The sequence below is a fragment of the Pipistrellus hanaki genome (assembly GCF_964339955.1).
Source record: "Pipistrellus hanaki genome assembly, chromosome: 9".
Lineage (NCBI taxonomy): Eukaryota > Metazoa > Chordata > Mammalia > Chiroptera > Vespertilionidae > Pipistrellus > Pipistrellus hanaki.
This window is the reverse complement of record NC_140511.1, coordinates 78,108,648-78,135,814: the sequence shown is the minus strand read 5'-3', so window position 1 is coordinate 78,135,814 and position 27,167 is coordinate 78,108,648. Positions and strand designations below refer to the sequence as shown.

At 54.5% G+C, this 27,167-nt stretch overlaps 3 protein-coding genes across 7 annotated transcripts in view; 2 read left to right on the top strand and 1 right to left on the bottom strand.

The window, feature by feature from the left end:
* The first annotated feature begins 1,482 nt into the window (after positions 1-1,482).
* LOC311628617 (NADH dehydrogenase [ubiquinone] 1 alpha subcomplex subunit 1) lies at positions 1,483-1,913 on the top strand. The gene has a single exon (XM_084895988.1). It carries the CDS (start codon positions 1,574-1,576, stop codon positions 1,784-1,786), a length of 213 nt encoding a protein of 70 aa, XP_084752114.1. The 5' UTR covers positions 1,483-1,573; the 3' UTR covers positions 1,787-1,913.
* An 8,932-nt stretch (positions 1,914-10,845) lies between these two features.
* Positions 10,846-19,225, top strand: ZFTA (zinc finger translocation associated). Of its 2 annotated transcripts, XM_084895853.1 has the most exons (5): positions 10,848-11,581; positions 13,607-14,104; positions 14,601-14,987; positions 15,186-15,740; positions 15,912-19,225. In XM_084895853.1, exons 1-5 carry the CDS (start codon positions 11,443-11,445, stop codon positions 16,391-16,393), a joined length of 2,061 nt encoding a protein of 686 aa, XP_084751979.1. In that variant the 5' UTR covers positions 10,848-11,442; the 3' UTR covers positions 16,394-19,225. The 2 variants fall into 2 exon arrangements, with proteins under 2 accessions (XP_084751980.1, XP_084751979.1); XM_084895854.1 differs by lacking the exons at positions 14,601-14,987; positions 15,186-15,740 and having other exon boundaries at positions 10,846-11,581.
* Position 19,226: 1 nt separating this feature from the next.
* The window catches only part of RTN3 (reticulon 3), a 44,886-nt gene continuing 36,945 nt past the window's right edge, over positions 19,227-27,167 (bottom strand). For all 4 annotated transcript variants that reach the window (XM_084895805.1, XM_084895802.1, XM_084895803.1 and 1 more), the window contains 5 exons: positions 24,889-25,027; positions 24,410-24,479; positions 23,945-23,991; positions 22,921-22,979; positions 19,227-21,223 (listed from right to left, as the gene is read on the bottom strand). In XM_084895805.1, the coding sequence (XP_084751931.1) occupies positions 21,178-21,223; positions 22,921-22,979; positions 23,945-23,991; positions 24,410-24,479; positions 24,889-25,027 (361 nt within the window). In that variant the 3' untranslated portion in view covers positions 19,227-21,177. The remainder of the gene's footprint in view (positions 21,224-22,920; positions 22,980-23,944; positions 23,992-24,409; positions 24,480-24,888; positions 25,028-27,167) is intronic.

Sequence of the window (27,167 nt, the reverse complement as noted above, 5' to 3'; positions counted from 1 at the left end):
TGCCCTTGACCGGAATTGAACCCCTTCAGTCCGCAAGCTGACGCTCTATCCACTGAGCCAAACCGGTTTCGGCGAAAACAAGATCTTAATGCAGCAGACACTAGGCAAATGTCTCCTAGAGCAGGTGTGGCCAGTATGTGGCCCACTGCTGTGGTAGGTGGGCTTATTTCTAACTGGATGCTCCTTGACTTACAGTCGCGTTACTTTCCGATAAACCCCGCATACGTTGAAAATGCATTTAATCCATCTCGCCTACTGAACATCAGATCAGAGCCTGGCCTAGACCACCTGCAATGTGCTCACACACATTAGCCCACAGGTGGGCAGGTGTCTTGAGTGTTATGTCCAGAGCCAATGCCTTCTTCTTGGAAGCTGGAGCCACCAGCTTGTAGACACCCTGGGATGGGAAAACACAAAACATCGTGTCCCCAACCATTGGCGACCCGTGCACTGTAGGGAGTGGGTGGTTTTGTCCGGAAGCCGTGTCCCACGGCCGCTGTCCAGCATCACGGGAGTATCGTGCTGAATATCCCCAGCCCAGGGAAAGATCGAAATCCAAAGTAAGGCCGAAACCGGTGTGGCTCAGTGGATAGAGCGTCGGCCTGCGGACTGAAGCGTCCCAGGTTCGATTCCGGTCAAGGGCATGTACCTTGGTTGCGGACATATTCCCAGTAGGAGGTGTGCAGGAAGCAGCTGGTCGATATTTCTCTCTCATCGATGTCTCTAGCTCTCTCTCCCTCTCCCTTTCTCTCTGTAAAAAAATCAATAAAATATATTTAAAAAAATTTTTTTCAAATTAAGGTTTCTACTGAATGCTGCGTGTTCACACCACCGGAAAGCTGAGCCGTCGTAGGTCGGAATGGCTGTTTTCCACTGCCCCCTCTGATCAGATTTCTTGCCCAGCTCCGTAACATTGAGACTTTCCAGTTCCTCTCATCAGGCAGTGAATGTTTTCCCATGCCTTGGGCTTGGCCATGTGACTTGTTGGCCAGTGGAGTGTGAGCAGCTATGAAGTAAGCTATGTCTGCTTGAGGCTTTTGCGTATTTGTGTGGTGTTGCTTGGCTCCTGCTTGTGCATCCCGGTGAGGAGAGAACGCCCCAGGGAATGCTGCTGCTTCAGCCTTGGTCCTAGAGGGAGACACACACAAGTCCAGCTGACCCCGCTGGCCAGGAGAAGCACAGTTGACCCACAGAACTTTGAGCAAGAAATCAATGTTTGCTTTTATTTGTTTTTATAAATGACTGTGTTTCAGGGTTCTTTGTTACACAGCATTGCCAGAGCAAAAAGCTGACTGACACTCGGGATCCTGCATTTTTCCACATCCCCTTTGCTCCTTCTTTGGGAAAATAATTTTATGTGGGTGAGGCAGATCAACCTTCCTAGTTTGCCCAAATGATTGAGAGGTTTCCTGGGACATGGGGCCATCGGGTTTATGGAGATATAATTTATTTTCTATACTCATTAAAAATGGTACATGACTCCGCCCAGCCGCGGGGCGCAGTGGGAAAGGATCGGAGTGGGTCACTTTTAAGGTCCTGGAGGCATTTTTCTGGCCTTGCCAACCTTGCCGCGATGTGGTTCGAGATTCTGCCCGGGCTCGCGGTCATGGGCGTGTGCCTGCTCATCCCCGGCATCGCCACCGCGCACATCCACCGCTTCAGCAACGGCGGCAAGGAAAAAAGGGTTGCCTATTATTCATATCACTGGTCTTTGATGGAAAGAGATAAGCGTGTCTCTGGAGTTAATCGTTACTATAAGTCAAAGGGTTTGGAGAATATTGATTAAGGAAGCACTTCCTGATTAATGAAAAATAACTCAGTTTTGCTCATCTACCCCTGCTAGAAGGTTATGCAGTGTGTTATGTAATGCATAATAAAAGTTAAAAAAGTAAAAAAAAAAAAAAAAAAAAAAATGTACAACTCAGTTTTAAAAATATATATATTTTTATTGATTTCAAAGAGGAAGGGAGAGGAAGAGAGAGAGATAGAAACATCAATGATGAGAGAGAATTATTCATTGGCTGCTTCCTGCACACCCCACACTGGGGGTGGAGCTTGCAACTTGGGCATGTGCCCTTGACCGGAATCAAACCTGGGACCCTTCAGTCCACAGGCTGACGCTCTATCCACTGAGCCAAACCAGCTAGGGCACAATTCAAAGTTTTTTAGTATAGTCCTAGAGTTGAACGGCAATCACTACAACCTGTCCTTCCTAAAAGAAACCCCATACCTATTAGCAGTCACTCCCATTGTGCCCACCCCCCTGGCATAGCAACCACTAATCTAGTTTCTGACTGTAAATTTCCATATTCTGGACATCTCAGATAAATGGAATCACAATTTGGCCTTTTGTGATTGGTTTCTCTTAGCACAATGTTTCCCAGTTCATCCTTATTGTAACAGGTGTAAGAACTTCACTTATTTTCTTTTGCTTAATCCCAATCCTCACCTGAGGATGTACTTAAGAGAAAGAGAGAGAGAGAGAGAGAGAGAGAGAGAGAGAGAGAGAGACATTGACTGGTTGCCTTCGGTGTGAGCATCAATTGGGGATCCAATCCAAAACCCAGGTAGGCCTAAACCGGTTTGGCTCAGTGGATAGAGCGTTGGCCTGTGGATTGAAGGGTTCCAGGTTCGATTCCGGTCAAGGGCATGTACCTTGGTTCCGGGCACATCCCCAGTGGGGGGTGTGCAAGAGGCAGCTGATCGATGTCTCTCATCGATGTTTCTAACTCTCTATCTCTCTCTCTTTCTCTCTGTAAAAAATCAATAAAATATATTATAAAAAAACAACAACAGGTAGGTGCCCTGACCAGGAATCAAACCTTCTTTGGTGCATGGGACGACACTCCAGCCCACTGAGTGACACACCCTGGCCTTCATTTCTCCTTATTGTCGGACAATATTCAGTTGTTGTATGTGCCACATTTTATTTATTCACTCCTCAGTGATGGGCATACTGGTGGTTTCCACCTTTTGGCTACCGTGAATAGTGCTGCTATGAACATTTATGTATAAGTCTTTGTTTGGACATCTGTTTTCCATTATTTGGGGTAAATGCCTCAGAGTGGAATTGCTGAGTGATATCGTAATTCTATGTTTAACTGATGGAGGGACTGCCAAACTGTTTTCTGCAGCTGCCGCACTGTACACTCCCACCGGCAGTGTGAGAGAGATCCAATTTCTCTACGTCCTTGCCAACACTTGTTATTGTCCATCTTTTCTATTACAGCCCTCCTGGTGGGTGTCCCGTGGTATCTCATGGTGGTTTTGATTTACATTTTCCTAATGACTAAAGATATTGAACATCTTTTTGTGTGTTCTTTCGTGATTTGTAGATCTTCCTTGGAAAAACACCTATTAAATCTTTTTTTTAAAATATATAAATATATATATATATTATTGATTTTTTACAGAGAAGGATAGAGAGTTAGAAACATCAATGAGAGAGAAACATTGATTAGCTACCTCTTGCATGCCCCCCACTGGGGATATGCCTGCAACCAAGGCATATGCCCTTGGCTGGAATTGAACCTGGGACCCTTCAGTCTGAAGACCAAAGCTTTATCCATTGAGCCAAACCAGCCAGGGTAGTCATGTGTGCTTTCAGTGGTGTGAATCTCCCAGCCTCCTTGTTCATGGCGGACATGTCTAAGCAGTTATGGCATTTTTTTCTCATGGATTCTGGATGCCCCCATGTTGAACGTTTCCAAAGCTCTGCACTATTGGCATTGCAGTTGTTAAAAAGCCCACGCTCTCTGCCCTAGCTGATTTGGCTCAGTGGATAGAGCGTTGGCCTGCAGACTCAAGGGACCCAGGTTCGATTCCAGCCAAGGGCACATGCCTGGGTTGCGGGCTCATCCCCAGTGGAGGGCGTGCAGGGGGCAGCCGATCCCTGATTCTCTCTCATCATTGATGTTTCTATCTCTCTCTCCCCTCTCCCTTCCTCTCTGAAATCAATAAAAATATAATTTAGAAGAAGAAGAAAAAAAAAGCCCAAGCTCTGGAGACAAACTATGGGTTCAACCCCCTACCACGCTAACGCTCAATGGTGGTGTTCACGTTACCTCGGGGTCACCTTCCAGATGGGCAAAATGCTGGGCACACGTGAGAAAAATGGTGAATGGGGTAGAGGAGGAAGATAAGGAATATTCCGCGCATCGTCTCGGATTGGATCGGACTTAATAGAGGGCCTGCGCAGATCTGACCGTTCAAGAAGCAGACTGTCCAGGAAAGCACATCCCTGCCCGTCCTCCCCGCCAAGCCTCCCTTCAGGCTCCTGCTGCCACACCTGTTCCATGCCGGCTTCGCCAACTTCGTGTAGGTACCACCTGGTTCCTCTTGCCTCCCCTTGTACCCTGGCTTCCTGCTCTGGGGCTTCTCTGATCCCTCAGCATGGGACATGGTGGGAACCTGCTCGGCACTAACAGGTGCAGCCTCCAAGTGGGTGGAACTGATGGCTTTGGGGCCGCCCTTGACCCATGGGGACAGGAGCTAATGAGTCAAATGCTTATGTATTTCATCTTCCGCCTTGTTTCCCCTAAGGATACCGAAAGAAGGGGTGAAGGATGCTGACCAGGTAGAAGCAACGGCTGTCAACTTTTCCCACTAAGTCAGAATCGAGGGGACCCCAGGTATCCATGTTTGTAACAAGTCCTGCGGGCTATTTCTATGCTAAAAAGTTTGCCAAATGCTGAGCCAAGGCATTTTCAGAAAGAATTTCCGTGCTAAGAGGAGCAGGGCTTACAGTTCTGGCTAACCCAAACATCCCTTTGTCTGGCACAGAAAACAGGGTACGCCTTGCACCCTCTCCCCATCTTCGCGGATGCTCCTCCTCTTCCGCTCGGCTCTCTGTCCTCAGGGTCCCCCTGCATGTGTCCATGAACTTCCTTCGTAGTTTCTAAGTGAGACGACGTCTCTCTTAAGGAAGATTCCGTCCCTTTCCACAGGAGGAGGTGTCACGTCTGGGCTCCTTCCTGCATCCTGTCCTGGCTTCGGCGGGAAGCACATCCGTTCGCTTCCGGCCAGCCCCGCAGGCTCTGGGCGATGAATGGCCTCCAGACCGACTGCGAAGGACCCACCAGTGTCAGCTCAGCTCGAAGAGTGAAAGCTGCGGGACCTGCTTGTTCCCTCATTAGGTTTTGTTTTGAGTAAGCACATCTTTCAAAAACCGCAAGGAAGTTTCTGAAAGTTATGAAGTGTAACGTGTGTCTAACAAGACATTGTGTGCGCCCGCCCGCCCCGTGTATGCATGTTTCCCGGTGTTAATTTTAAATCGAGTGTTCGGAGCAGGTGAATAGGGTGTGACATCCCAAGAGGCACAGTCACAGACAGGAAAAGAAGTCATTTTCCAAAACTCAGCTAGTAATTGGTGAGACGAAGACTTAACCCCCAGCCTACCTATCTCCAAATCCTGACGCTTAGAAACACGGTCAACTAGGGCCAGAGCGTAGACCTAAGAGGGACTTACCTGTGATCTTCAGATGCAGGGAGAAGCAATGGGCTCCAGGGGATCAGCAACTTGGCTAACTGCATGCTGCTCCTGTGGCTTTGTTTTGGTGTCCCACTTCTGACACCAAAACTGTTCGAAGAGAAGTTGAGAGAGAAACATCGACCAGCTGCCTCTTGCACACTCCCTACCGGGGATGTGCCCGCAACCAAGGTACATGCCCTTGACCGGAATCGAACCCGGGACCACTGAGCCAAACTGGTTTCGGCACAAGTGATGGCCTTTATTTAAAATTAAAGAACATGAAAGTCCTTGAATTATTGTTGAAAAGCCATGGTTTATATTGTTTATGGCTACGTGGGCAGAGAAATACCAGAACCTGGTGGGAATGATCACCATCTCCGGGAGCGTGCATTTGGGGCGGGGAGGGAGGAATGGAGCGAAGGCTTGCGTAGGAGCTGCATCTGCCTGTGATATTTCATTTCTTAAGAAACGTCATGTAGCGAATGTGTCAAAATGTTGGGATTTGCTAAAACGGAGAGGTCTGAGTACGTATGTGTACACATATAATAGGTTTCTTTCTGTAATATTTTGACGGTGTTTCTAAGCGTCAGGATTGGAGATAGGTAGGCTGGGGATTAAGACTTCGTTTCACCAATTACTAGCTGAGTTTTGGACAAATGGCTCTCTTCTTTTCCTGTCTGTGACTGTGCCTCTTGGGATGTCACACCCTATTCACCTGCTCCGAACACTCGATTTAAGATTAACACCGGGAAACAGCTTGCCAGTTTTCTCTTTTCTAAAAACAGATATTGTCCTGGCTGGTGTGGCTCAGTTGGCTGAGCATCATCCTGGGCAGCAAGAGGTTGCCAGTTCGATTCCCCGGTCAGGGCACATGCCTGGGTTGCAGGCTCGATCCCCGGAGCAGGGTGTGCAGGAGGCAGCCAATAGATGTTTCTCTCTCTCGCTTCCTCTCTCTCTAAAATCAATAAAAAACACACATTTAGAAAAACAAATATGACACTGGCTGCTTTACTTTCACCTCCACGCGCACAGACAGAGTTTGGAGTTGTGGCTTACGCCTGGGATAACCTAGGTTTGGAATTCCTTTGGAATTGTTCACCGGATGACTTAATTTGCAATCTACATGCACAGTCCCTTTGACATTCATGGGCTCTGTGGCTAACTGACTTTTGTTCTTCGAGAGAGTTGAGGTCTTCCCTCTGGGAACGCTTTCAGAGCCAGTTTCTTGGTTCTGGGCCGCACTGAGAAGTGGGATCAGAACCCGCAGCTTCTTTAAGTCTCGTTTGTATTTACTCTGCCCTAAGAGCTTCCTTTAGGGACACTACTCACAGCTCCTCCATTCCACATCTACGCGAGGCCCTTACGCCCCTGGGGCTGCCCGAGGAGCGTGGGAGCACGGGGGACAGCTCTGATGCCGCCGAGGAGACTTGGGCCTTGCAGGGTGGGGACCCTGAGGAGCCCACGCTGCTGGAGACCGGACAGCGGACTGGGAATCGGAGTCGGAGAACGGAGGGGAAGAGGCAGGGTGCACAAACGAAGGATTCTGGGTTTGATATGGGCTCCAAAGCTTCCAGCTTGTCACCTCATTCTGTCTCCACCCCCAGATATATATTTTTTATATCCCTGTCCCTCCTTTCCAGATTATTAGCGTCAGCCTGGCCTTTCTCTGATCATCATATTCCATCAGACACCATCTCCTGTGATTCCACCCTCTTCATATGGCTAACTTAGGACCGCAGCAGGCTTTCCTAGACACGCGGTCCGCAAACTGCGGCTCGCGAGCCACATGCGGCTCTTTGGCCCCTTGAGTGTGGCTCTCCCACAAAATACCACGGCCTGGGCGAGTCTATTTTGAAGAAGAGGCGTTAGAAGAAGTTTAAAAAATTTGGCTCTCAAAAGAAATTTCAATCGATGAGAGAAACATCGATCAGCTGCCTCTTGCACACCCCCTACTGGGGATGTGTCCGCAACCAAGGTACAGGCCCTTGACCGGAATTGAACCTGGGACCTTTCAGTCTGCAAGCCGATGCTCTATCCATTGAGCCAAACGGGTTTCGGCCTGTGTCTATTTCTTTTACTTTTTGTTCAATCCCAGAGATTCTCTCCCTGCTACCCCTACCCCCCTTTGCTTTGTCCTGCCTCCCTAATCTACCACCAATGAATTTCATGTAACTCGTTATGCCTCCTCCTCTGATTGTAGTGTATAACTAAGGTGCAAAACTGTCATTCTCTGGAGCATTTTCTCAGTCTGTTGGGATTTTGCTTCCTAGCAATTGTCATCAATTTAGCTCAAATAAACTAAAAAAAAAAAATTCAATATTTGGCTCTGTTGACTAATGAGTTTGCCCATCACTGTCCTAGACTAATTTGTTAGAAATTAGTTAAAAGGGTCCCCTCTGGGTTAGGGAATTACGAAGAGATGCCCCTTGAGTAGAAGCAGCTTTCAGTACACGTTTGGCTAATACATAGCTCACTGGCGGGGTGTCCTTTCCGCCTGGCAGATGCCAGAGAACGGGGCTCAGGTGGCCCTTCACCGCCCCTGCTCTCTGGCGCCCCTGGTGTCCAGTGCGGGTAGCACCACGGTGGGTGGCGCCGCTCCAATCTTGGGCTTCCTCTCGGTGGGCCCGCGGCCGCCGCCGTAAAGTGGTTCCTGATGGTGCGGAGCCTCCCCTCCCGGCCCCTGCGCTCAGGGCGGCCGCCGGGTGCTCTGAACACCGCCCACCGGCACTCCCCGGCCTCCGGGACACACAGGCGCTCCCCGGGGCACCCAGGGCTCTCGCCCCGTTCATTGCTCTCCTCTTCTGCCTCTCCCAGCCGAAACCTTCCTTCACCCCATTGCGATCCAGGCCAGGGAACCCCTACTACGAACAGGGCAATGCCTAGAGCTCACCATACTTCTGGCTCATGAAAACATCTTTGAAATTTTACTTTGAAATCAGAAGTCCAAAACGAACTCTTAAAGGGTCAAAGAAGATGTGTGCTTTTTCTCACATCAGGAAAAATAAAGCAATTTGCAGGGCTCTCAAAAATTATTAAATCACTTTAAAATATTTTTATCGATTTCAGAGAGGAAGGGAGAGGGAGAGAAAGAAACAGCAACGATGAGAGAGAATCACTGATCAGCTGCTCCTTGCACACCCCACACTCGGGACTGAGCCCACAACCTGGGCATGGGCCCTGACTGGGAATCGAACCGTGACCTCCTGGTTCATAGGTCGGCGCTCACCCACGGAGCCAGTTGGGCTTACTTTTTTTTTTTTTTAACGGAAGATGTCCATGGAGGTAAAAGTACCCAGGATCCATGAAGATCAAGATAAGGCCCTGGCTGTCACCGTTTCTCCCGGTCCCACAGCAGACCCTGTAGATCACATGTGTCAAACATAAGGCCCGCGGGCCAAATCCAGCCCGCCAGGCCTTGCAATGTGGCCCACACCGCGCTGTCATCACTGCACTCCGCTGTCAGTTTATGACATTGTCAGTTTATGACTGTTCAGTAAACCATTCGGCCCGCGATTTAGGCTGGATTTTAGATTTTGGCCCCTTCTCTGATTGAGTTCGACACCCCTACTGTAGATGGAGAGCTTTAGGGAGTGTGTGTGGGGGGAGGGAGGAATGGATGAGCTCCCTCCGGGCTGTAATTTCTTTTTAAACCTTTATATTCCCACCTCAGGGCTAGGCCCTCAGGACCGGCAGAGTCAAAGTTTTCTGAAGGGGAGTGGGGGGAGAAAGTGAACGGATGGCTTGGGGTGAGACTCTAGAACCGGATCCTCCCTTTCTTCATACCCTTGGGTGGGCGGCGGAGGTCAGCTGTGAGCGGGAAAGGCTTGGGGACTGTGCAGCTGGGAGCCGGTCTGGGCTCTGCAGGATGTGGGCAGGGAGAGGCCGCCGGAGGCCGTTACAAACGGCTCCAGGTGGAGCCTTCTTCTGGTGATGAATAAAATCACCCGCTCAAGGACGTTTACCGAATCAACCCGAATCAACGAGGGCAGCCCCGAGCGTGTTACCCTCCTAATTAAAAACACACACAAACATACTCAGGCGCCCCGGAGGCCAGGCATGTGTCTGTCTTACTTTCCCTTTGTGTCCCGGGGCCTGGCACGGAGGGAAAGTGAAGGACATAATGAGCGAAGGAGGCCCCATGCCCCCCTCCTCTGGCACCCCATCAGCAGGGGGCCGGGGACCACTGGGAAAGGGGCTCTGATCCCAAGTTGGTAAGAGGAAGTGCAGCTGCACCCTGAGAGCGAGGCCAGCAGCAGAGTTCATGGCTGCAGGAGACTCAGTTTACCCAAGGTGACGTCTCATAAGCACTCAGGGGACTGAGGCAGAGAAGAGACATCTCCCGAGGTGACAGACACCTTGAGGCACTTAACCAAGGACTTGTACACATAACCCACGGACACAGACAATAGGGTGGCGAGGGCCTGAGGGGTTTGGGGGTGGGGCTGGGCTAGAAGGGGCCAATGGGGAGGGGAGAAGGGGGACACACATATGTAATAGTTTCAATATTTAAAAAAAAAAAAAAGAAAATTTAAGCACACCCTGGCCGGGTGACGTGGTTGGCTGGGGCACATCAGGGAGGCAACCCATATATGTTTCTCTCTCACATCGATGTTTCTCTCTCTCTCCCTCTGCCAGCAGGGACCGCCCCAGCGAAGAGAGGAACCCCCCTCTGGGCAGTAAGATCCCGCATGGACTCCCGCCCCGTCCTCTGGCCCTGCAGGGATCGCCTTTGTGTGGGGGACCAGCGCCTGCGACCCCAGCAGCCACGCCCCTCGCTGCCTCTCCGAGTCCCTTCTCTCCGCTTCCCGGGGCTGGGGCTGGGGCGTCCCCGGCTCAAAGCCAGCGCCCCCAGCGCCCCAGCCTTTGCGGCGCGTCCTCGGGGGCCCGGCGCCCCGCCCGCGGCGGCGTCCTTCGCATCCCCGGCCGGGCGCGGGGTCCGGGATGCACCGAGGGCCTCCTCCCGCACCCCGGGCCTGCGAGGGCAGAGCCCGAGTCTCCGCAGCGCGCGCCCCCTCCGCCCGGCGCCCATCCCGGTCCCCTCCGCCCGGCGTCCATCCCGGCCCCCTCCGCCCGGCGCCCATCCCGGCCCCCTCCGCCCGGCGCCCATCCGTCCATCCCGGCCCCCTCCGCCCGGCGTCCACCCGGCCCCCTCCGCCCGGCGCCCAACCGGCCCCCTCCGCCCGGCAGAGTGCAGCCGGGCAGAGCGGCTGCGGCTCCCGCGCTCCGCTCCCGGCCGGAGCCTCCGCGCCGCGGTCCCGCCCCGCCGGCTCCGCGGAGGGAGCTGCGCCGCCCGCTCCTCCCATGGAGCAGCCCGCGCCCCGGCGCTCCCGGGCGGCTCCCGCGGGAGGGGGCGCGGCCGCCCCCGCGGCTCCACCCTCTCGGCGGGGCCGCGGCCATCTGGGGCCCCTGCCAGCCGCGTCCGCGCCGGGGCCGCGCCGGGCGTGCGGGAGGCCGTCTCCCCGCGACCCCCGCCGGCGCCGCCCGCGATGCCCCGAGGGTGCAGCGGCCGCGAGCCCAGCCGCGCGGGAAGCGCGTCGCAGCGGCCGCGGCGCCCCTCGCCAGCTCGGTGACCCTTCGGGCGCCGGGACCGGAGCCCCGGAGCCCACCCCCGGCGGGGCCCGCGCGGGGGGCGAGGTCCGTCTCCTGACGCCCGGGGCGGGCGCCGGCCGCGGAGCCTCGGCCTGACGCGTCGCCTCCCGCCTCTCCCCCCGAGCCCCCCGCGAGCTGGCAGGAGGAAATAGCGCGCGGCCCCTTTAAATTTACCCAGGAGCCCTTAAAGGAGCCCCAGGGGCCCCCAGACAGGAATCCCCACCCCGGTCCAGCCCGCGCCGCCGAGCGAGCAGCCAGCCGTCCGTGCGGCCGCTGCCCCTGCATGCGCCCCGCGCCCCGGCGCCCCGCGCCCCGAGTGCCCGCGCGGGCCGCCGCCGGCGCCGCGCCCCGCCGCCCGGGGGCCCCGCTCCACGGCGCGGCGCATGGAACCCGGCGGGGACCACCGGAGCCGGAGCGGCGGCGGCAGGGGCGGCCCCGGGCCAGCAGCGGCCTCGGCACGGGGCCGACGGCTGCCGCCCGCGGGACTGAGCGGCGGCGCGGAGCCCGAGGACGACGACGGCGGTAAGCGCTGGGGCCGGCGGCGGCGTGGGGGCCCCGGCGTGGGGGATGGGAGGGCTGCGGCTCCGGGCTCCGGGCCCCTCTGCGCCGCCGAACAAAGGGGGGGACACGGGCCGGGCGGCCGGGGGCGCCACCTGGCGGGCGCAGGTCGCGGCTGCAGGGCCGGCGGGGGAGCCCCCCGCCCAGCTCCCGGGGTCGGCCCACGGGGCGCGGGCGGATCCCCACCCCCTTAAAGGGGCCCGTGGCCCCCGCCCTGGAGGCGCGGTCCGAGGGCCCCGAAGGGCCGGGCCGGGCCGGGCCGGGCGCGGCGGGTCGCGCGCTCCGGGCTGTGGATTGCGGCCCCCGCCCGCCCTCCGCCTCCCAGGTGGGCTCCCTCATCGCTGTCCCTTAAAAGTGTGCCCGGACTGTGGGTCCCTCTGGGGATTCCCCCGGGATGAGCGGAGCTGTAGGGGCGGCCCCTCTCCCTTTGCTTAGGGACGGAACCCTTTTTCTTTAACCCCGCGTTCTCCTAGGAGAGAGGGCAGCCTGCCCCTCGGGGGGCAGTTGTACCGGGATGGGCTCACCCACAAAGGCTGACATGCCCTGGTGTCCGCGGATCTCCCGTCTTTTCAGAAAAATTTGCCACAATTTGTCAGCTGTAGTGGGATCAGCCAGCCAGTCCTCCCCATTTGCTCTCAGAGGGGACCGCTTCCTCACGTCCCTGCTGCAAGGTCAACGCCTTAAGACCCGTGAGGGCTGTCAGGGGCAGGGAGACGGCCCTAACCTCGGAGCTACCCCCCTCCCCCAAACTCTCCCCATCCCCTTTTGTTTTTAAAAAATCTCGGCTCCTCCCCTTTTTTCGGCTCTTAAAGGGCCAGTTCGCCGTGGACTATCCTAGATCCAGCGCTGGAAGGATGGTTGAGAGACCAGCTAGCTATCCAGGGCCTCTGCAGACAAAGAGCTTAGGCCCAGAGAGCTACATGGCCTATGAAAGGTCGCAGAGCAAGTTACCAGTGGAGGCAGGACTCGAACCCAGGCCTCTACCTCGGAAGCCTGTATTTTTTCCTTTGGAGCTATTTCAACAAAACACAGTGGCGACGGGAGCCCTCTCTGATCCTGTCTTTTGTGTGTCTCCCCCCCACCCCCCCCACCCCCCCCTTGAGATCCTCCACTTGGATAGTAACCACACCGGGTCTGTTCAGCTTAAATAAAAACTGGGTCCAGACTGTCGTTAGGTTGGGGGACTGTTCTGGATCTCTGTCTGTCTGGCAAAGGGGAACGTGGCTGGGTTACTGGGCTCATTCCTGGCTGCTCTGGTGCCCGCCCTCTGACTGCTGGGCAGTGGCCAGCTCGCTGCCAGAGCAAATAACAAATCGCTAGGAAGACTTAATGGGCTGGAGCTCCCCGTGGGCGGGGGCCGCTCCTGGCTGCAGAATTTTCAGTAGCCACGCTGGTGGCCCTCCTGCCGTCCCCTTTCAACGTCTCCAGGGAAGCCAGGGTCCTTTCCCTGGAGGTGCTGACAGCTTTGTCATGGGGATCCCTTCTGCGGCCGCCTCTGGGGGGGGACTGACAATGCCCAGCGCCCCTGAGACGGGACACGTGGGCGGCTGCTCTGGAGAGAGGAAGACGCTCCGTGGGTGGGGCCCTCCGCCGGGGCCTCCGGCGGGTGGGTCCGGTGCGCAGCCCTGGACACAGACAGACGCCCCCTTTGTTCCTGCCCCGCTGCCCGCTCTGCTCAGCTGTAACCGCCCAGCCTGCTGCTCTCCTGGCTTCACCCCTGCAGCTCCCGTCCAAAAAGGGTGCTTACGGCGCCGGCTGCTTCCCTGGGCTTCACCTTATTTTTAAAAAAGTCAAAGCCAGTTCCTCATAGCGCCCTGCATCCTTTTGTTCTTGATCCTCTCTTAAAGGGCCTTCACCCTCTCTAAAGGGCCCCTGCTTTGACTCCCTGTTCTCCCATATTCCTGTTATTCCTGCCCCTGAACGACCCCTCCCTCCTCCTTCTCTTGGGCTACAGAACACCAAAGCCTGTCTCCCTTTCCCCCTCCTCAGGGCAAGATCTTCATCTGGAAGGGGGTACCTTGGGGACCTGGGGGAGCGCCCCCCTACCCTCCTCCAGGTCCAGGGGACCACCATCTTCAGGCAGGAAATACTCAGACCACAGCGAGGCCCGGGCCTCCAGGCCCGGCAAGAGCCGCATCCCAGGCCGCGACCACAGGCGGTACTACCATGACCACTGGCGGCTGGAGTACCTGATGGACTTCAACCCCGCCCGGCACGGCATGGTGTGCATGGTGTGCGGCAGCTCCCTGGCCACGCTCAAGCTCAGCACCATCAAGCGGCACATCCGCCAGAAACACCCCTACTCCCTGCACTGGAGCCCCCGGGAGAAGGAAGTGATCAGCAACAGCTGGGATGCCCACTTGGGGCTGGGAGCCTGTGGCGAGGCTGAGGGCCTGGGGGTCCAGGGGCCTGAGGAGGAGGAGGAGGAAGAAGAGGAAGAGGAAGAAGAGGGGGCTCACCTCCAAGCTTGCCCGTCCAAGGGCCCAGGTAATGTGGGCAGGGGCCCGGGGGGCAGGTGGGGCCAACCCCGGCTTCTCGGCCAGCTGCCTGGCTTCCTTTGGGCGGGGCCCGCTCACCGCCCTTAGTGCACAGTCCGGGGGGATAGGGGACCGGGGAGCCTCCAGCACCCCGACCGCTGTGACTTTGGGTGGCGTTTGGAGGATTAAGGGGAGTGGGGGCTGGGGCTAGGCAGGGGAAGGGCTGGGAACTGCGGGTGCACAGTGGAGTCCAGAGAAGGTGCTCGCATCTGGGTCCTGGGGAGGAGTGGGTGGGCCTCGGGCTTTGTGTGCAGGAGGATTAGAAGCGGGGGGGGGGGGGGGGGGGGGGGGGCGGGGGGGGGGGGCCTGAAGACATGAGGGGAGAAGAGGACAGCAGCTTGGCCAGGGCTCAGAGTCCCTGAGCAGAGGCTCGCAGAGGACCTGGCTGTGGTGGGGGCTCCCCGGAGGGCAGCATCTCAGTTCCTTCCCTCCCTCCAACCTTCCAGGCAAAGCCCCAGCTGGCGGGGCCGGCAGGCGCCCGCGACGAGGGGGCCCAGGGGCAGCCCGGGCTCGGCGCCAGCGCCACGCGGCCTCCCGGAGGGCCAGGGGCAGCAGGGGGCTGGGGGCTCGGCGCCTGGAGCGGAGGCTGAAGGAGTCCCTGCAGAACTGGTTCCGGGCAGAGTGTCTCATGGACTATGACCCTCGGGGGAACCGGCTGGTGTGCATGGCATGTGGCCGGGCACTGCCCAGCCTGCATCTGGATGACATCCGTGCCCACGTGCTGGAGGTGCACCCCGGCTCCCTGGGGCTCAGCGGCCCCCAGCGCAGCGCCCTGCTGCAGGCCTGGGGTGGCCAGGCCGAGACCCTGTCTGAGCTCGCTCAGCCCCCACCAGGTGCGAGGACCGTCCAGGGCCCAGGTGGCCCTGCAGAGTGGGTCTGTTCCTCTTCTCCCCCCTCTCTCTCCCCCGCCCTACACACACTGGCTCGCCCTCTAGCTTGGGCCTGGGGTGAGGAACAGGGCCCCCTTCTGCGTGGGGGAGGACAACCTAGCCAGCAGGCTGAGCCCCTCTCCCTCACCCCTTCCCCAACAGACGATGACCTCGTCCCCCAGGACCTGACCAGAAAAAGCCGGGACCCGGCCCCCGCTGCTGGAGCCCCCTCCTCTCGGGATCCCAGTCCCCCAGACGTAAAGGAAGAGGCTGGCGGGGACCCTGAGAGGCCCGGGCCCGCAGACCAGAAGGAGGAGCTGGAGGAGGGCGAGAGGGTGGGGGGCCCAGGCCGGGGCCCGCGGGGCCGCGACCACCGCCGCCACTACCAGGAGCGCTGGCGGCTGGAGTACCTCATGGAGCTGGACGGCGGCCGGCGCGGCCTGGTGTGCATGGTGTGCGGGGGCGCGCTGGCCTCGCTCAAGATGAGCACCATCAAGCGGCACATCCGCCAGCGCCACCCGGGCTCCACGCGCCTCAGCGGGCCCGTCAAGGCCCTCATCGCCCAGGAGTGGAGCGAGAAGGCCGCCCACCTGCTGGCCCTGGGGCTGCCCTGCCCCGAGCCCCCCCAGGCCCCCGCCGCCCCCGGCGCAGCCGCGGCCTCCGAGGCGGGGGGAGGGGGCCCGGAGGCGGAGCCGGAGGAGGAGGAGGCGTGGTGGGGTGAGCTGGGAGCGCAGGGCAGGCGGTGGGGGAGCCGGGCGGCCGGGCTGGGCCCAGGGGGCAGCGAGAGGAAGCCGGAGGAGAGGTCGGGGAGGAGGGGACGGGGAGCAGCGTGGGGGGCTGTGCAGCGGAGACGCAGGGCGCTCCAATGCGGTCTCCGTCCTTTCCCAGGCGCCGCCCCGCCTTCTCCCGGGGAGCCGTCGGAGCGGCCCGCAGAGGGCGAGGACGACGAGGACAGCCAGGAGCCCGGGGGGCTCGCCTTCCCGCCGCTGCCCCCGCCCCCGCCACCCCCACCGCCCCCGCCGCCGCCGCCGCCGCCGCCGCCTCCCCCCCGCAGCCGGGAGCAGCGGCGCAACTACCAGCCGCGCTGGCGGGGCGAGTACCTGATGGACTACGACGGCAGCCGGCGCGGCCTGGTGTGCATGGTGTGCGGCGGCGCGCTGGCCACGCTCAAGGTCAGCACCATCAAGCGGCACATCCTGCAGGTGCACCCCTTCTCCATGGACTTCACGCCCGAGGAGCGCCAGACCATCCTGGAGGCCTACGAGGAGGCGGCGCTGCGCTGCTACGGCCACGAGGGCTTCGGGCCGCCCGCGCCGGCGCCGCGCGAGGGCGGCGCGGACCTCAAGGCGGGCGCCGTGTGCCGGGCGTGACGGGCCGCGGGCCGGGCCGGGCGGGGCGGCCTTGCCTGGGAGGCGCCGCCGCTGCCCCCCGCTGGCCGGGCCGGGCGGAGGTTGGGGGTCGGCGGGGCGCCGCGGAGTCCCCGGTGCTAGACGGACCCCGCGCCCCGGCCCTCCCCGCACTGGGCCCCGCGTTTCCCGAGGAGCCCGCGCCGCCTCCGGGCTCCGGCACGAGAGCCTGCAGCCCCGCCCGGCCCGGCGGTGCTGTGCGGGGCCAGGAGGGGGCGCCGGCGGTCAGTATTAGGACCCGAGACGGGGCTGCGGGGAGGCCAGGGGGAGGCCTGGCCGGAGCCCGGCCCAGCAGCGCCGCACGCCGCGGGCGGGAGCCCGGCCCAGCCGCCCGGAGGCCCGGGCGCAGACGCAGGCCGCTCCGGAGGCGGGACCCGGGCAGCCCGGCGGGGAAGGGGCGTCGCACCCGGGCTGGCGGCGTTCGTGGGCGGGAAGGAGCTGGCTGGGCCCCGGGACTGCGGGCTCCGTGGGCACCGCCCGCCTCCCGGCGCCCTCCGCGCCGCCGGACGGAGACCCCCAAAGGGATTAGCACTTTTTCCTTTGCGCCCCTCCTGCTCTGGGCTCCGCGCACCCCGCAGCCCAGGCGCTGCTGCTCCCCCGCACCCGGGCTCCGGGTCCCGGCCCCGGGCGGCCTTCCCGCTCCCGCCCGGCTCCTTTGTACGCGGTGGGCGCGCCGCGGGCCTGGGGGCCCAGGCCTGGGGCCGGCCTCGGCCTTCGTCGGCCCCGCCGGGGAGGGGCCCCGCGATCTCCCAGGCAGGTCCGAGAGGGATGTGTAGATTCATTCTCCTGTGGAGAACGGGTGGCCCCCAAATCAGGCCCTTTTTGCTCTTTGTATTTTATTTGGAAACTGTATTTAATGCTTTTATAGGGGAGGGGAGGGGCGGGAGAGAGCTGTCCCAGTCACCTTTGCGTGCAAATGTCTTATTTATTAAGGAGTGTCAGAGATAAGCTGCGAGGCGGTGGAGGAGGACTTAAGGGGTGAGGGCAGTGGGGATGAGGGTCCCACCAGGGACTCCGGCCCCGAGCCTGCTCTTCACACGGGCCGGTTCTGCGGCCGGAAGGCGGAGTGGGGAGGCCAGGCTGCCTCCGTGGCGGGAACAGCAAAGGAGCCCTTCCCCCATCCTGGCCCCGCCAGGCCAGAGCCCAGGGTTCAAGTGCCGCAGGCCCGGTCCCCTCGACTCTTCCTGATTTGGGAATTGGATTTTATACCACGGATTTTATAGCATTTTTATATAATTCAAGATTGTCCGAGTTGGAAAGACCTTGGAGAGTAGTATCTGCCTCCACCCCTTTCACGGAGAAGTAAAAGGAAGCCCGGAGACCGAGTTGTCACGCAGCCAGCTAGGGACAGGACACACACTAGGATGAAACACGTCCAGTTCAGTTTCTTTGCACTACATGACGCTGCCTCCCGATCTCTGGTAAGTTAGAAGGCTCCCACCTGACCGGCCGCAGGACGGCACGCTGGGCGCTGCAGGCTGTGCCCGGGCAGTTAGCTGTGACCTGGGGGCGGCACACTGCCCCAGTGACTCTCCGGCCGCAGGCCCAGCAGGAAGGCGTGGGCAGCAGCCGTCCATCCGAACCTAAGGGTTTGACTGCTGCCTGGCCCCAGGCCTCCCGCCAGGGCCAGGGCCCTGCCATTGTGCGCATGGCGCTCAGTTGACTGGAGAGTGAATAGTGTTTGAACCCTCAGGGTTTTTGAGACAGTATTACAAGTTTGAGACCAGGGATTATGGATGGCACCAGGCTGGGCACTGCCGTTCTTTTCTTTTCCTTCACACAAGCTGTTTTCAAACCTACAATTAGTATTCTGCCACTTTTGCTACTCTGCCTGTTCAAAAACAGTAGGCATATTGGGGCAACCTATTATATTGCAGCCACCAGGCCAGCATTGCATGGGAGCTGACGGAAACGGAAGTTCCTGGGCCTACCTCACTGAGCCCAACACTGGGGTGGGCCCAGCGATCCGTTTTAATAAGTCCTCAGCCATCACAAACGCTCACTTCAATGCTGACCACCAGTGGCAGCGGGTGCCAGTGGGTGATGCCCGTGTTGGCTGGAGCTGTGGCCTCATTGCCCAGGGGCCAGGCTGTCCCTCTCGGTGTGTGCCTCCTTGTCTCGGGAGTCTGACGTGAACAGGTGACATTTCATGAGCTTTTTGTTAATGGTATGCTTGCTATATGGCCAATATGTAAATGTTAACTCTGAATACACATTTATGTACCATGTTAGTGACATTCATTATCCAAGCATTTGTATGCATATTTGTCAAGTTTGCATCAGTTACTTTTTTTTTTTTAAGTTTCAGCCTGTTTTGTAAGGTATGTTGAGTAAACTTAAAAAATCCAGCTTAAGGGGCATGGCAGCCTTGGTTTTGGAGGAGAGTCCCAGGTGACAAGTGTTTCGGCAAAGACCCGATGAATTTAGTTTTGTTTTCCATGGCGACGGACGGAGTCGTCATGGCCATGTGTGATTGGGAAGCTGCTTCCTGTGTTGTAGGCGGGACCCTCCTCAGTTGGTGTGAGACTGAACGGGGCAGCAGACCCCTGGCCCCTTCCACTCCTCATCTTGCTCCTGAGGCTCACCTCTTAGAGGGGCTCCTACTTCCTTCCAGAAACCAAACGCACGTCCTGGCTGTCCTGTGGAAGTTCTGCAGTCTGGGGCATCGATACTGGTATCAACTCTCAGTTGCTTTTAAAAGCCGCAAAGTGGAGTGGGGGTGGGGGCCAGTGGAAGACTTGTTTGGTTCTTTCTTTATTCAAACTGTGTATAAAGAATAAAGTTAGCAGAATGACACCAGACTTTTTAATTTTTATTAATACCACATCAATTTAAAGTTTTACAGGAACCAAGATTCAAGCTCCTTAGGTGCTACTGTATTTTATGTTGCACGCACACACACGCACAGTTTCATGAATTTTTTATCTATGGGCTTTTCTTAAAATAAAATAAAAGTTCCTGTGTGGCACAAGACCTGCCCAAGTAGCTAAACACAGCACTACCAAACGAAGCGGGCGCGCAGGTTCCCGTGCGGACAGGCTGGAGGGGAGGCCGCGGAGGGTGGAGAGTGCACGCTCTGCACCATGACCGGAAATCAGCTGAAGTGTCGGAAGGGGCTGAGACAGAGAGTGCAGTAAGGCAAGGATGCCTGTGACCCATCTAAGTTCCTAAGTAATTGCCCCCAAAGTAGACGCTTTCCTTCCGCCACCTCAGCCTACATGCAGTGCTTTGGGGCCGTCACACATCGTGGCCCTCACGCTGAAGTCACCAGGCAGGTTCCCTCTGGTTGTCATGAGTTACGACCTGAAGGAACTCACAGGTGTCGTTCAAATCTATTGAATTTCCGTGTTGGAAGGGGAGGTGAACGCTTAGTCTCAAACGGGAATCCAAGGTCCCCCGTCGCCCTTCGCCCAATGCTCTGTGTCTTTTAACTGCACAGAGCCCATCAGCACACCCAACCCTGCCGTGCCTGGCCTGGCTTCCTGGAAGACTCCAAAGGAGCGCCTGGCCCGGACACAGGCGCTAGGACATCCTGTGTGCCTGGGAGGGAAAGGAGCCCTCGGCACAGCACACCCAGAAGCCCGCCTCCGTTAGCACGGCCTGTGCACCTCCCTGTGCTCATCTGTGGTCTCTGCGGGACACAGCACCTCCGCCCACCGCGGGCTGTGGCTTCAGGGCCCAGCGCTGAGCACAGGCCAGCGGCAGCCATGAAGGGGAGGCTGGGGGAAAAGATTAGGAGAAAAGCCTGTTTCTGTAGTGAGCATCCCCTCCACGAACTGAGATAGGATCACAACAACTCAACAACCCAGGAGCCCACATGCAGATTTTTTCCGCTAACAAGCTTACAGCAGTATACAGCAGTTACAGACATTTGTTTCAGGATAAGAAAAGTACAACCATATTTATTAAACTTGAGGCGAGGTGGGTAGGAAGAGGGAGGAAAGCACATTCAGGAATAAGCTCTCAGACTAAAGCTTGGAACTAGTGTCCCGAAGGACCCCACACCACCTTCCGATGGCGGAGCCTCTCCTTCCTGTTGGCGGCAGGGAGTGGGCTCCCGCTCCAGTCCCACCGGCTGGTTCGGTTTTCGGCTACCAGATGGCACCTGGTAACCGGGAATTATCACCATCACCTATAAGTTACTCAGGGTTGAAAGTTTTATCTAGAAGCGAAGAAGAGGAATATGAAGAGTAGCTGCTCACATTGTGGGGCGTAAAGAGGGGTCAAGGGCTGCAAAACCCCCACAAGCTCGTGGGAAGGAATCCCACTCTTATCCCCAGATAATTTCTCAAGTTAACCATTTCTTAGCTTAAAAATAAGGGAAAAATTATGATGGGCAGCTATGTAAGAAAATTACATAGCTCTGAAAATTAAATAGAACCCAAGAGGGGTGTTTTATATTTTTCTCCTTTACCCTCCAATCTTTCCCCTTTCAAGCTACATCACCATTAAGGCTCCACCATCATTAAGGTATTGATTTGCCTATTCAATTGAATCTGTCTTTATTCTTTTTTTTTTTTTTTATGTTCTAAGATATCAGTTCATTTTTTAGTCCAATAATTCTTGTGCTTGATTCTGCAGGTAAAGGGAAAGGAGGGGGAAACACCAAATTGCAAAAACAAAAACCAAAAAAAGCTTGGAATGCAGGCTCAAGCTGACACTGAGCACTTTCCTTCATAGTACAAGTAACAACAGTATAGCTATTAAATGGTGTTTTAGTAACTATGGCATTTCTGGTTTTCATGTACTTATTCTGCCTTTTTCTTTGCGATTCCAGGTAGTTTTGCTTGGATCCTGTTGAGGGAGGAAAAAGGGAAAAGTAGACATCAGTTCTAGCTTTACCAGTGACGCTGGTGGGCAGTCCTAGACTTGCTGGGCAGTGGGAAACCCTCCTGTTTCCGAGGCTTCCTCTGGGTGAGGAGCCTGGTGTGGGTCAAGTGAGGGGTCTGCCAAGATCCATTCCCTGCTGCTGCCACCAAGCCGGCTGCCTGCCGCCTGTTTCCCTGCCGGGACCTCCAGGTCCTCATGGGCTCCAGAGGAAGAAAGGAGCACCTGGGCCAACAGCTGACTGCACACTCAGCCCATTCCTCTGGAAATGCCCGCTCACCACCGGGGCCATGAAAGCAGCCGCACTCAGAGGCAAGGAGACAGTAAAGTACTACAGGAGCTGGCACCACTCCCCAATTCCCCACAGGACTCCAAAGCTGCCTTTATTCTGTTTGCTAAGTGTCCCCAGGACCAAGGCCATTCACACCTCCCAGCCATGCCACAGCCTTTCCCCACAAGTGTTACATCCCGGGGCAGGGCCCGTCAGCCAAAACTGCCAATTCCAGACATTAGGTTCAAAGCCAAGTAAGCAAGGACTGCCTTTCAAAATCAGGAGTGAACAGCCAACTAGATACACGTCTGTGTTAACTGTCCTTGCCTGATGTTAGCTCCAATGGACAGCTAACAAGAGCAGGTAAGGACCCTGGCATCAAGCCAGAGCTGTCTGGACATAACCAGTTTCCTCTTATTAAAGCTGGAAAATGTACTAAAATCTGGTGTGCGAAAGGAACTGACACAAACAGTAGATTTAACTGTTTCGTTTCCTTTTTTATTATTTAAATAAATGTTTTTATTGATTTTTAGAGGAAGAGGGAAAGAGCTATCGGTTGCCTCCTACATACCCTCCACGGGGATGAAGCCTGAACCTGGGCGTGTGCTGACCAGCCAGGGCTGAAGTTTTGTTTTTCTTTTTAAAAAAAAATATATTTTATTGATTTTTTACAGAGAGGAAGAGAGAGGGATAGAGAGTTAGAAACATCGATGAGAGAGAATCATTGACCAGCTGCCTCCTGCACACTCTCTACTGGGGATGTGCCCGCAACCAAGGTACATGCCCTTGACCGGACCTGAGACCTTTCAGTTCGCAGGCTGACGCTCTATCCACTGAGCCAAACCGGTTTCGGCTGAAGTTTTGTTTCTTAAAAAATATGAAGAGCCCTAACCGGTTTGGCTCAGTGGATAGAGCATCCGCCTGTGGACTGAAGGGTCCCAGGTAGGTTCCAGTCAAGGGCTCATGCCTGGGTTGTGAGCTCATTTCAAAGTGCAGGAGGCAGCTAATCAATGATTCCTTCCCATCATTGATGTTTCTATCTCTTTCTTCCTCTCCATCTCTGAAATCAATTTAAAAAATGTATATTAAAAAAAAAATATGAAGAGCCTGGCTGGAGTGGCTCAATAGATTGAGAGTTGTCCTGTGTTTCTCTCCCTACAGATCCCCCCTCTCTCCCTCTTAAAAAAAAAAAAAAATAAATAAAAATAAAAAGATAAAACATATCCTCAGGTGAGGATTTTTTTTAAAAAGAGAGATGAAATAATTTCTTATAAAATCAAACCAAGGTGCCCCTCCCCAGGGTGAAAAACTGGCATCAACATTTCACACAGGGACGGAGTCACTGGGGTGGGGAGCACCTGCTATGAGGACCGTGGAACCCGAGCGTACTTACTTCTCAACAATCGACTTGGTCTGATCACGCACGATGCCAACGTAGTGATCAATCTGGGTCTTTAAGGAAAGGAAGTGACTCAGTTATGGCAACACAAAGATTAACAACTCTCCTGAAGGCAATGATCTTTTGTCTAAGGATAACTATTTTTTAAAAACACTACTGAATATTCTGGAAAACAAAAATATTGCCCAGCTTTTACAAGCATTTTTAAAACTCCAGATTTCAGATTTTAAATTAAACCATAAACATCCCATATTTAGTTGCAGTGAAAATCACTAATTTCTTCAGCAGAGTCTTACTTGCTAGGTGTTTTCTTTAGAGAAACTGAACTTATAATAGCATTTTCTGAATACTAGATAATGTGTATATAATCTATTTCCTATAATCATAAATGTATTTTGGCTCCTGGGTAAAACTAATTCATTTAATACCAAAATACCAAAAAGTCTGCTGATGGATGACTTAATCCATAAATAATCACCTCATAAATCTAGTATATTCTTTAGGCACCATTCCACAATGCAAACACCTGTTCATAATGATGGAGTCCCACATTAGCCTTAATATTTTCTTTTTAGATATGAGCTTTTATTTATTTAAATGTTTCCAACTTATTTTAACAGATAATGCAGCTATGTGATAAAAACACAAAAGGCACACAACTAAGCATAAAAAGTAAGTCTTCCTTCCCTTCTCTCTCCTAGACAGTTTGTCTACTTAGGAAACCACTGTTACCAGTTCCTTATAGGTACCTGACTTATAAAGTTAGACTGCAGAATAGAAGAGATTGCTCTGAACTTTCCATATCTAAAAAATGAACTAAAACTACCGTGTTTCCCCAAAAATAAGACATCCTCTGAAAATAAGACCTAGTGCATGGAAAGATAAGACATCCCCTGAAAATAAGACCTAGCGCAACTTTGGGAGAAAAAAATTAATATAAGACACTGTCTTATTTTCGGGGAAACAGGGTAGTCACACATCAAATGGCTTATCTGATCTGAAGCAGGCCATAGCTTACCTTGTACTTCTCATAGACAATGGGCACACTGAAAATGAGCAGGTCAGCTGTAAGACAGAATCATGGGACACAGCACGTGTAAGTGTGAGAGTCACAAAGTCTCAGGACTCAAGTAACACACAGATTTTTCCTCAAGAAATATAGGGAAGCACAGATCTTCAATATGAGAAATGTCTAGATCTCTCAGTTAAGGACAGTTAGATACAGTACATTGATTTTTGTAAATTTAAGATCCCCATATTCAAATCAAATCTAGATGATGCTCCTTTGCTTCTAGCTGTTCTGATATTTAAAATTAGGACCAAACTAATAAACCTTCAGCCACACAATATCTGGGTTCAAGGACTCCATGCATGTTAAAGGCGGGGCCATTCGGAAGCAACGGAGCCATGCCGGGCCTTCTCTTGGCTCTTAACTCTTACCAATGACTTCAAAGAGCACGAGACATTCTCCCTGCCACCTTACCCAGAATCAGGAGGGTGATTCCATTGAAAACGGCACCCACATAGGTCATCAGCCACATGAAGACAGCCAGCTGCGAAGGATTAAGCAGGAATAGTTATGACACTAACTTCAGGTTAGCCAATGCCCTTTTCCTCTAGCTAACTGAGTCTACATAAACTTAGTGATGTAGGCCATAAATAATTTCAAAATAGAGGCTACCCCATTTGCACTATACATTGTAGGGTGGATAAAAGAATTCTGTAGTTCTCTTAGGCCCCAAGACTGTAAATGCATTTCTGATTACATTATCCTGTTAGTTCTCCAGGTTCACGAGATACCTTCTCCATCAACTCCTCTCTCCATTTTTACAGGCGGATGGAGAAAAGCATACAATTGTTTTTCTCTGTGGAAACCTGTTTATTGTTTTTCCTCTGCAGCTTAACCTAGTCGCTGGTTCCCCCAGCCTCCCCACCAAAAGCTTCAAGGTGAGCGGAATGAACCTTCAAGGAGTCAACCAGGTCTTCCACCAGAAAGAGACGGATGATGAGCTTCAGGGCCCTGTTGACGTGCACCATAGCAGCGTTCACGTAATTATGGAAAGCTTCTGAGGACAGAGTGATGTCTACATCCAGGTAGGATCTTCCAGAAGAAGAAACAACAGTCATACATTGGACACGGAAGGAGAAGGCCTCTTTCTGTGAGCACAGCAGTCCTTTAGAGTGTGAGATTCCCCCACGGACGCACTCCAGAAATCTCTGGGACACACTCTGCTGTCACGGACGGGGTGGGGCACCACTGCCATGTAGTGGCAGAGGCAAAGACGATAGAAGTGAGCAACAGCCCAAAGGTGTTTTCCTCACAGTTAAACTTATCTTGAATTTTCTAAAATTGTATTTTGTTTTCTAAACTTTGCTAAATCTCCCCGCCCCCCCCCATTTTGGAAAAGCACATCTGTACTGGAGATTATACATGTATGTGCAAGTATCTGATGTTCTGTTATTATTATTATTATTTTTTTTAAAATATATTTTATTGATTTTTTACAGAGAGGAAGGGAGAGAGACAGAGAGCTAGAAATGTCGATGAGAGAGAAACATCGACCGGCTGCCTCCTGCACACCCCCTACCGAGGATGTGCCCGCAACCAATGTAAATGCCTCTGACCGGAATCGAACCTGGGACCTTTCAGTCCGCAGACCGACGCTCTACCACTGAGCCAAACCGGCTTCGGCTGATGTTCTGTTATTATTGTTGTTTTTTTGTGTACTCATTTCCAAGCAATTATATATTGGCTGGAACACATATTATCTTATTATACATGGCTATTTTGTCATTTCTTTATATTACAATCAGGATCTATTTTTAAAATTTTGTTTATAAATATATTATTTATAAATTTCATTTCAAATGATAAAGGAGGCATTATAACATATTAGTTAAAAAAACATAAAGGAGGGGAGTAGTGAGTTTGATACGGTGAAAACCACAGAAAAAGAGACCTGGTGCTGCTCCCAGAGGCACTACAGAACCGAGAAGGAAACATGTGCTTATCATTGTCATTCCCTGAGGACTCTGAGTGCCTGTGAGAGCCGCTCGGAGGTGCTGGGCATCAGGAAAGACAAGCCTGCTTTGCCTTAGAGAGCCTACAGTCTGGTGGGGAAAGCAGAGTAACAGGCATGTTTTCCTTTCCTATTTATTAAAAAAAAATTACCACCAAATATGAAATTATAAAAATTAGTTGTAATTAATGCAACTTGGTAAAACACATTTTTACAAATCCACAACAGTGTCATGCAAGAGACATGACACCTGAGCCTATGCAAAATAAAATGTATTTACCCCTTCATTTAACAACTATTGATTTGTTAAAGTTAATTTGCAATAACTTTTCAAATGCCACATATAGTTTAAACTATTCCTTCTAGTTTCACCAAGAGAAAACACAAGGACCAGAGCCACAGCCGGACATCTATTCTGTCACAGTTCTGAGCGGTCACAACAGGGTTTCTTTCTCTGTGAGAAAAGGGTTTTTAAAACATTGCATTTGCTAATGTTAACAACCCAGTCAAAAAAGCTAGCAACTGGATTTCAGAAATGCATGACCTACATTCATCAAAACTTGCCCCTGGTATTAAGAAAACTAAAGGAAAGATAAGCAGAGGGCTGCATGCCCTGAGACCCCGGCCAGGGCCCGCCTGCCTGGTGCAGAGCCTCACACCACACATAACCCCACGGTGCTGAACCCTTAGCAGCCAGCCTGAGGGAGGCGGCAGGTCAAACCTGTCCAGTTTTATTGTACAGGACTCTCCCTTGCATCACACACCTTTAAATGGAGTCAGGTTTTTAACGATATATATAAAGAATAAATATATAGAACAAAAAAGGGAAGAAGGAAACCAACATAAAACCAAGGGTAACACACCAAATTCTGATCATCACCAACAGCGCAGCCTCAACACCAAGCTTTCAAAGTCGTTTTAAGACTTGACTGAATGTTGTTGGGCCCCGTCTCACGGAGCGCGTCCCCCGTCTCACGGAGCCCCCCCCCCCCCCCCCCCCCCCCCCCGTCTCACGGAGCGCGTCCCCGCGTCTCACGGAGCGCGTCCCCGCGTCTCACGGAGCGTCCCCACGCTGCCCTTCCCGCTCAGGAACTCAGACAGTCCTCTTTGGTCTTAAAGTGAGACTCTAGCTTGTCAAGAAGTCCTTGGCCATTTCTTAAAGTGGTTGCATGGTGTCTAGGTGATGTTTCGTGTCACCGATTGGACCCTATAATTCCTGAT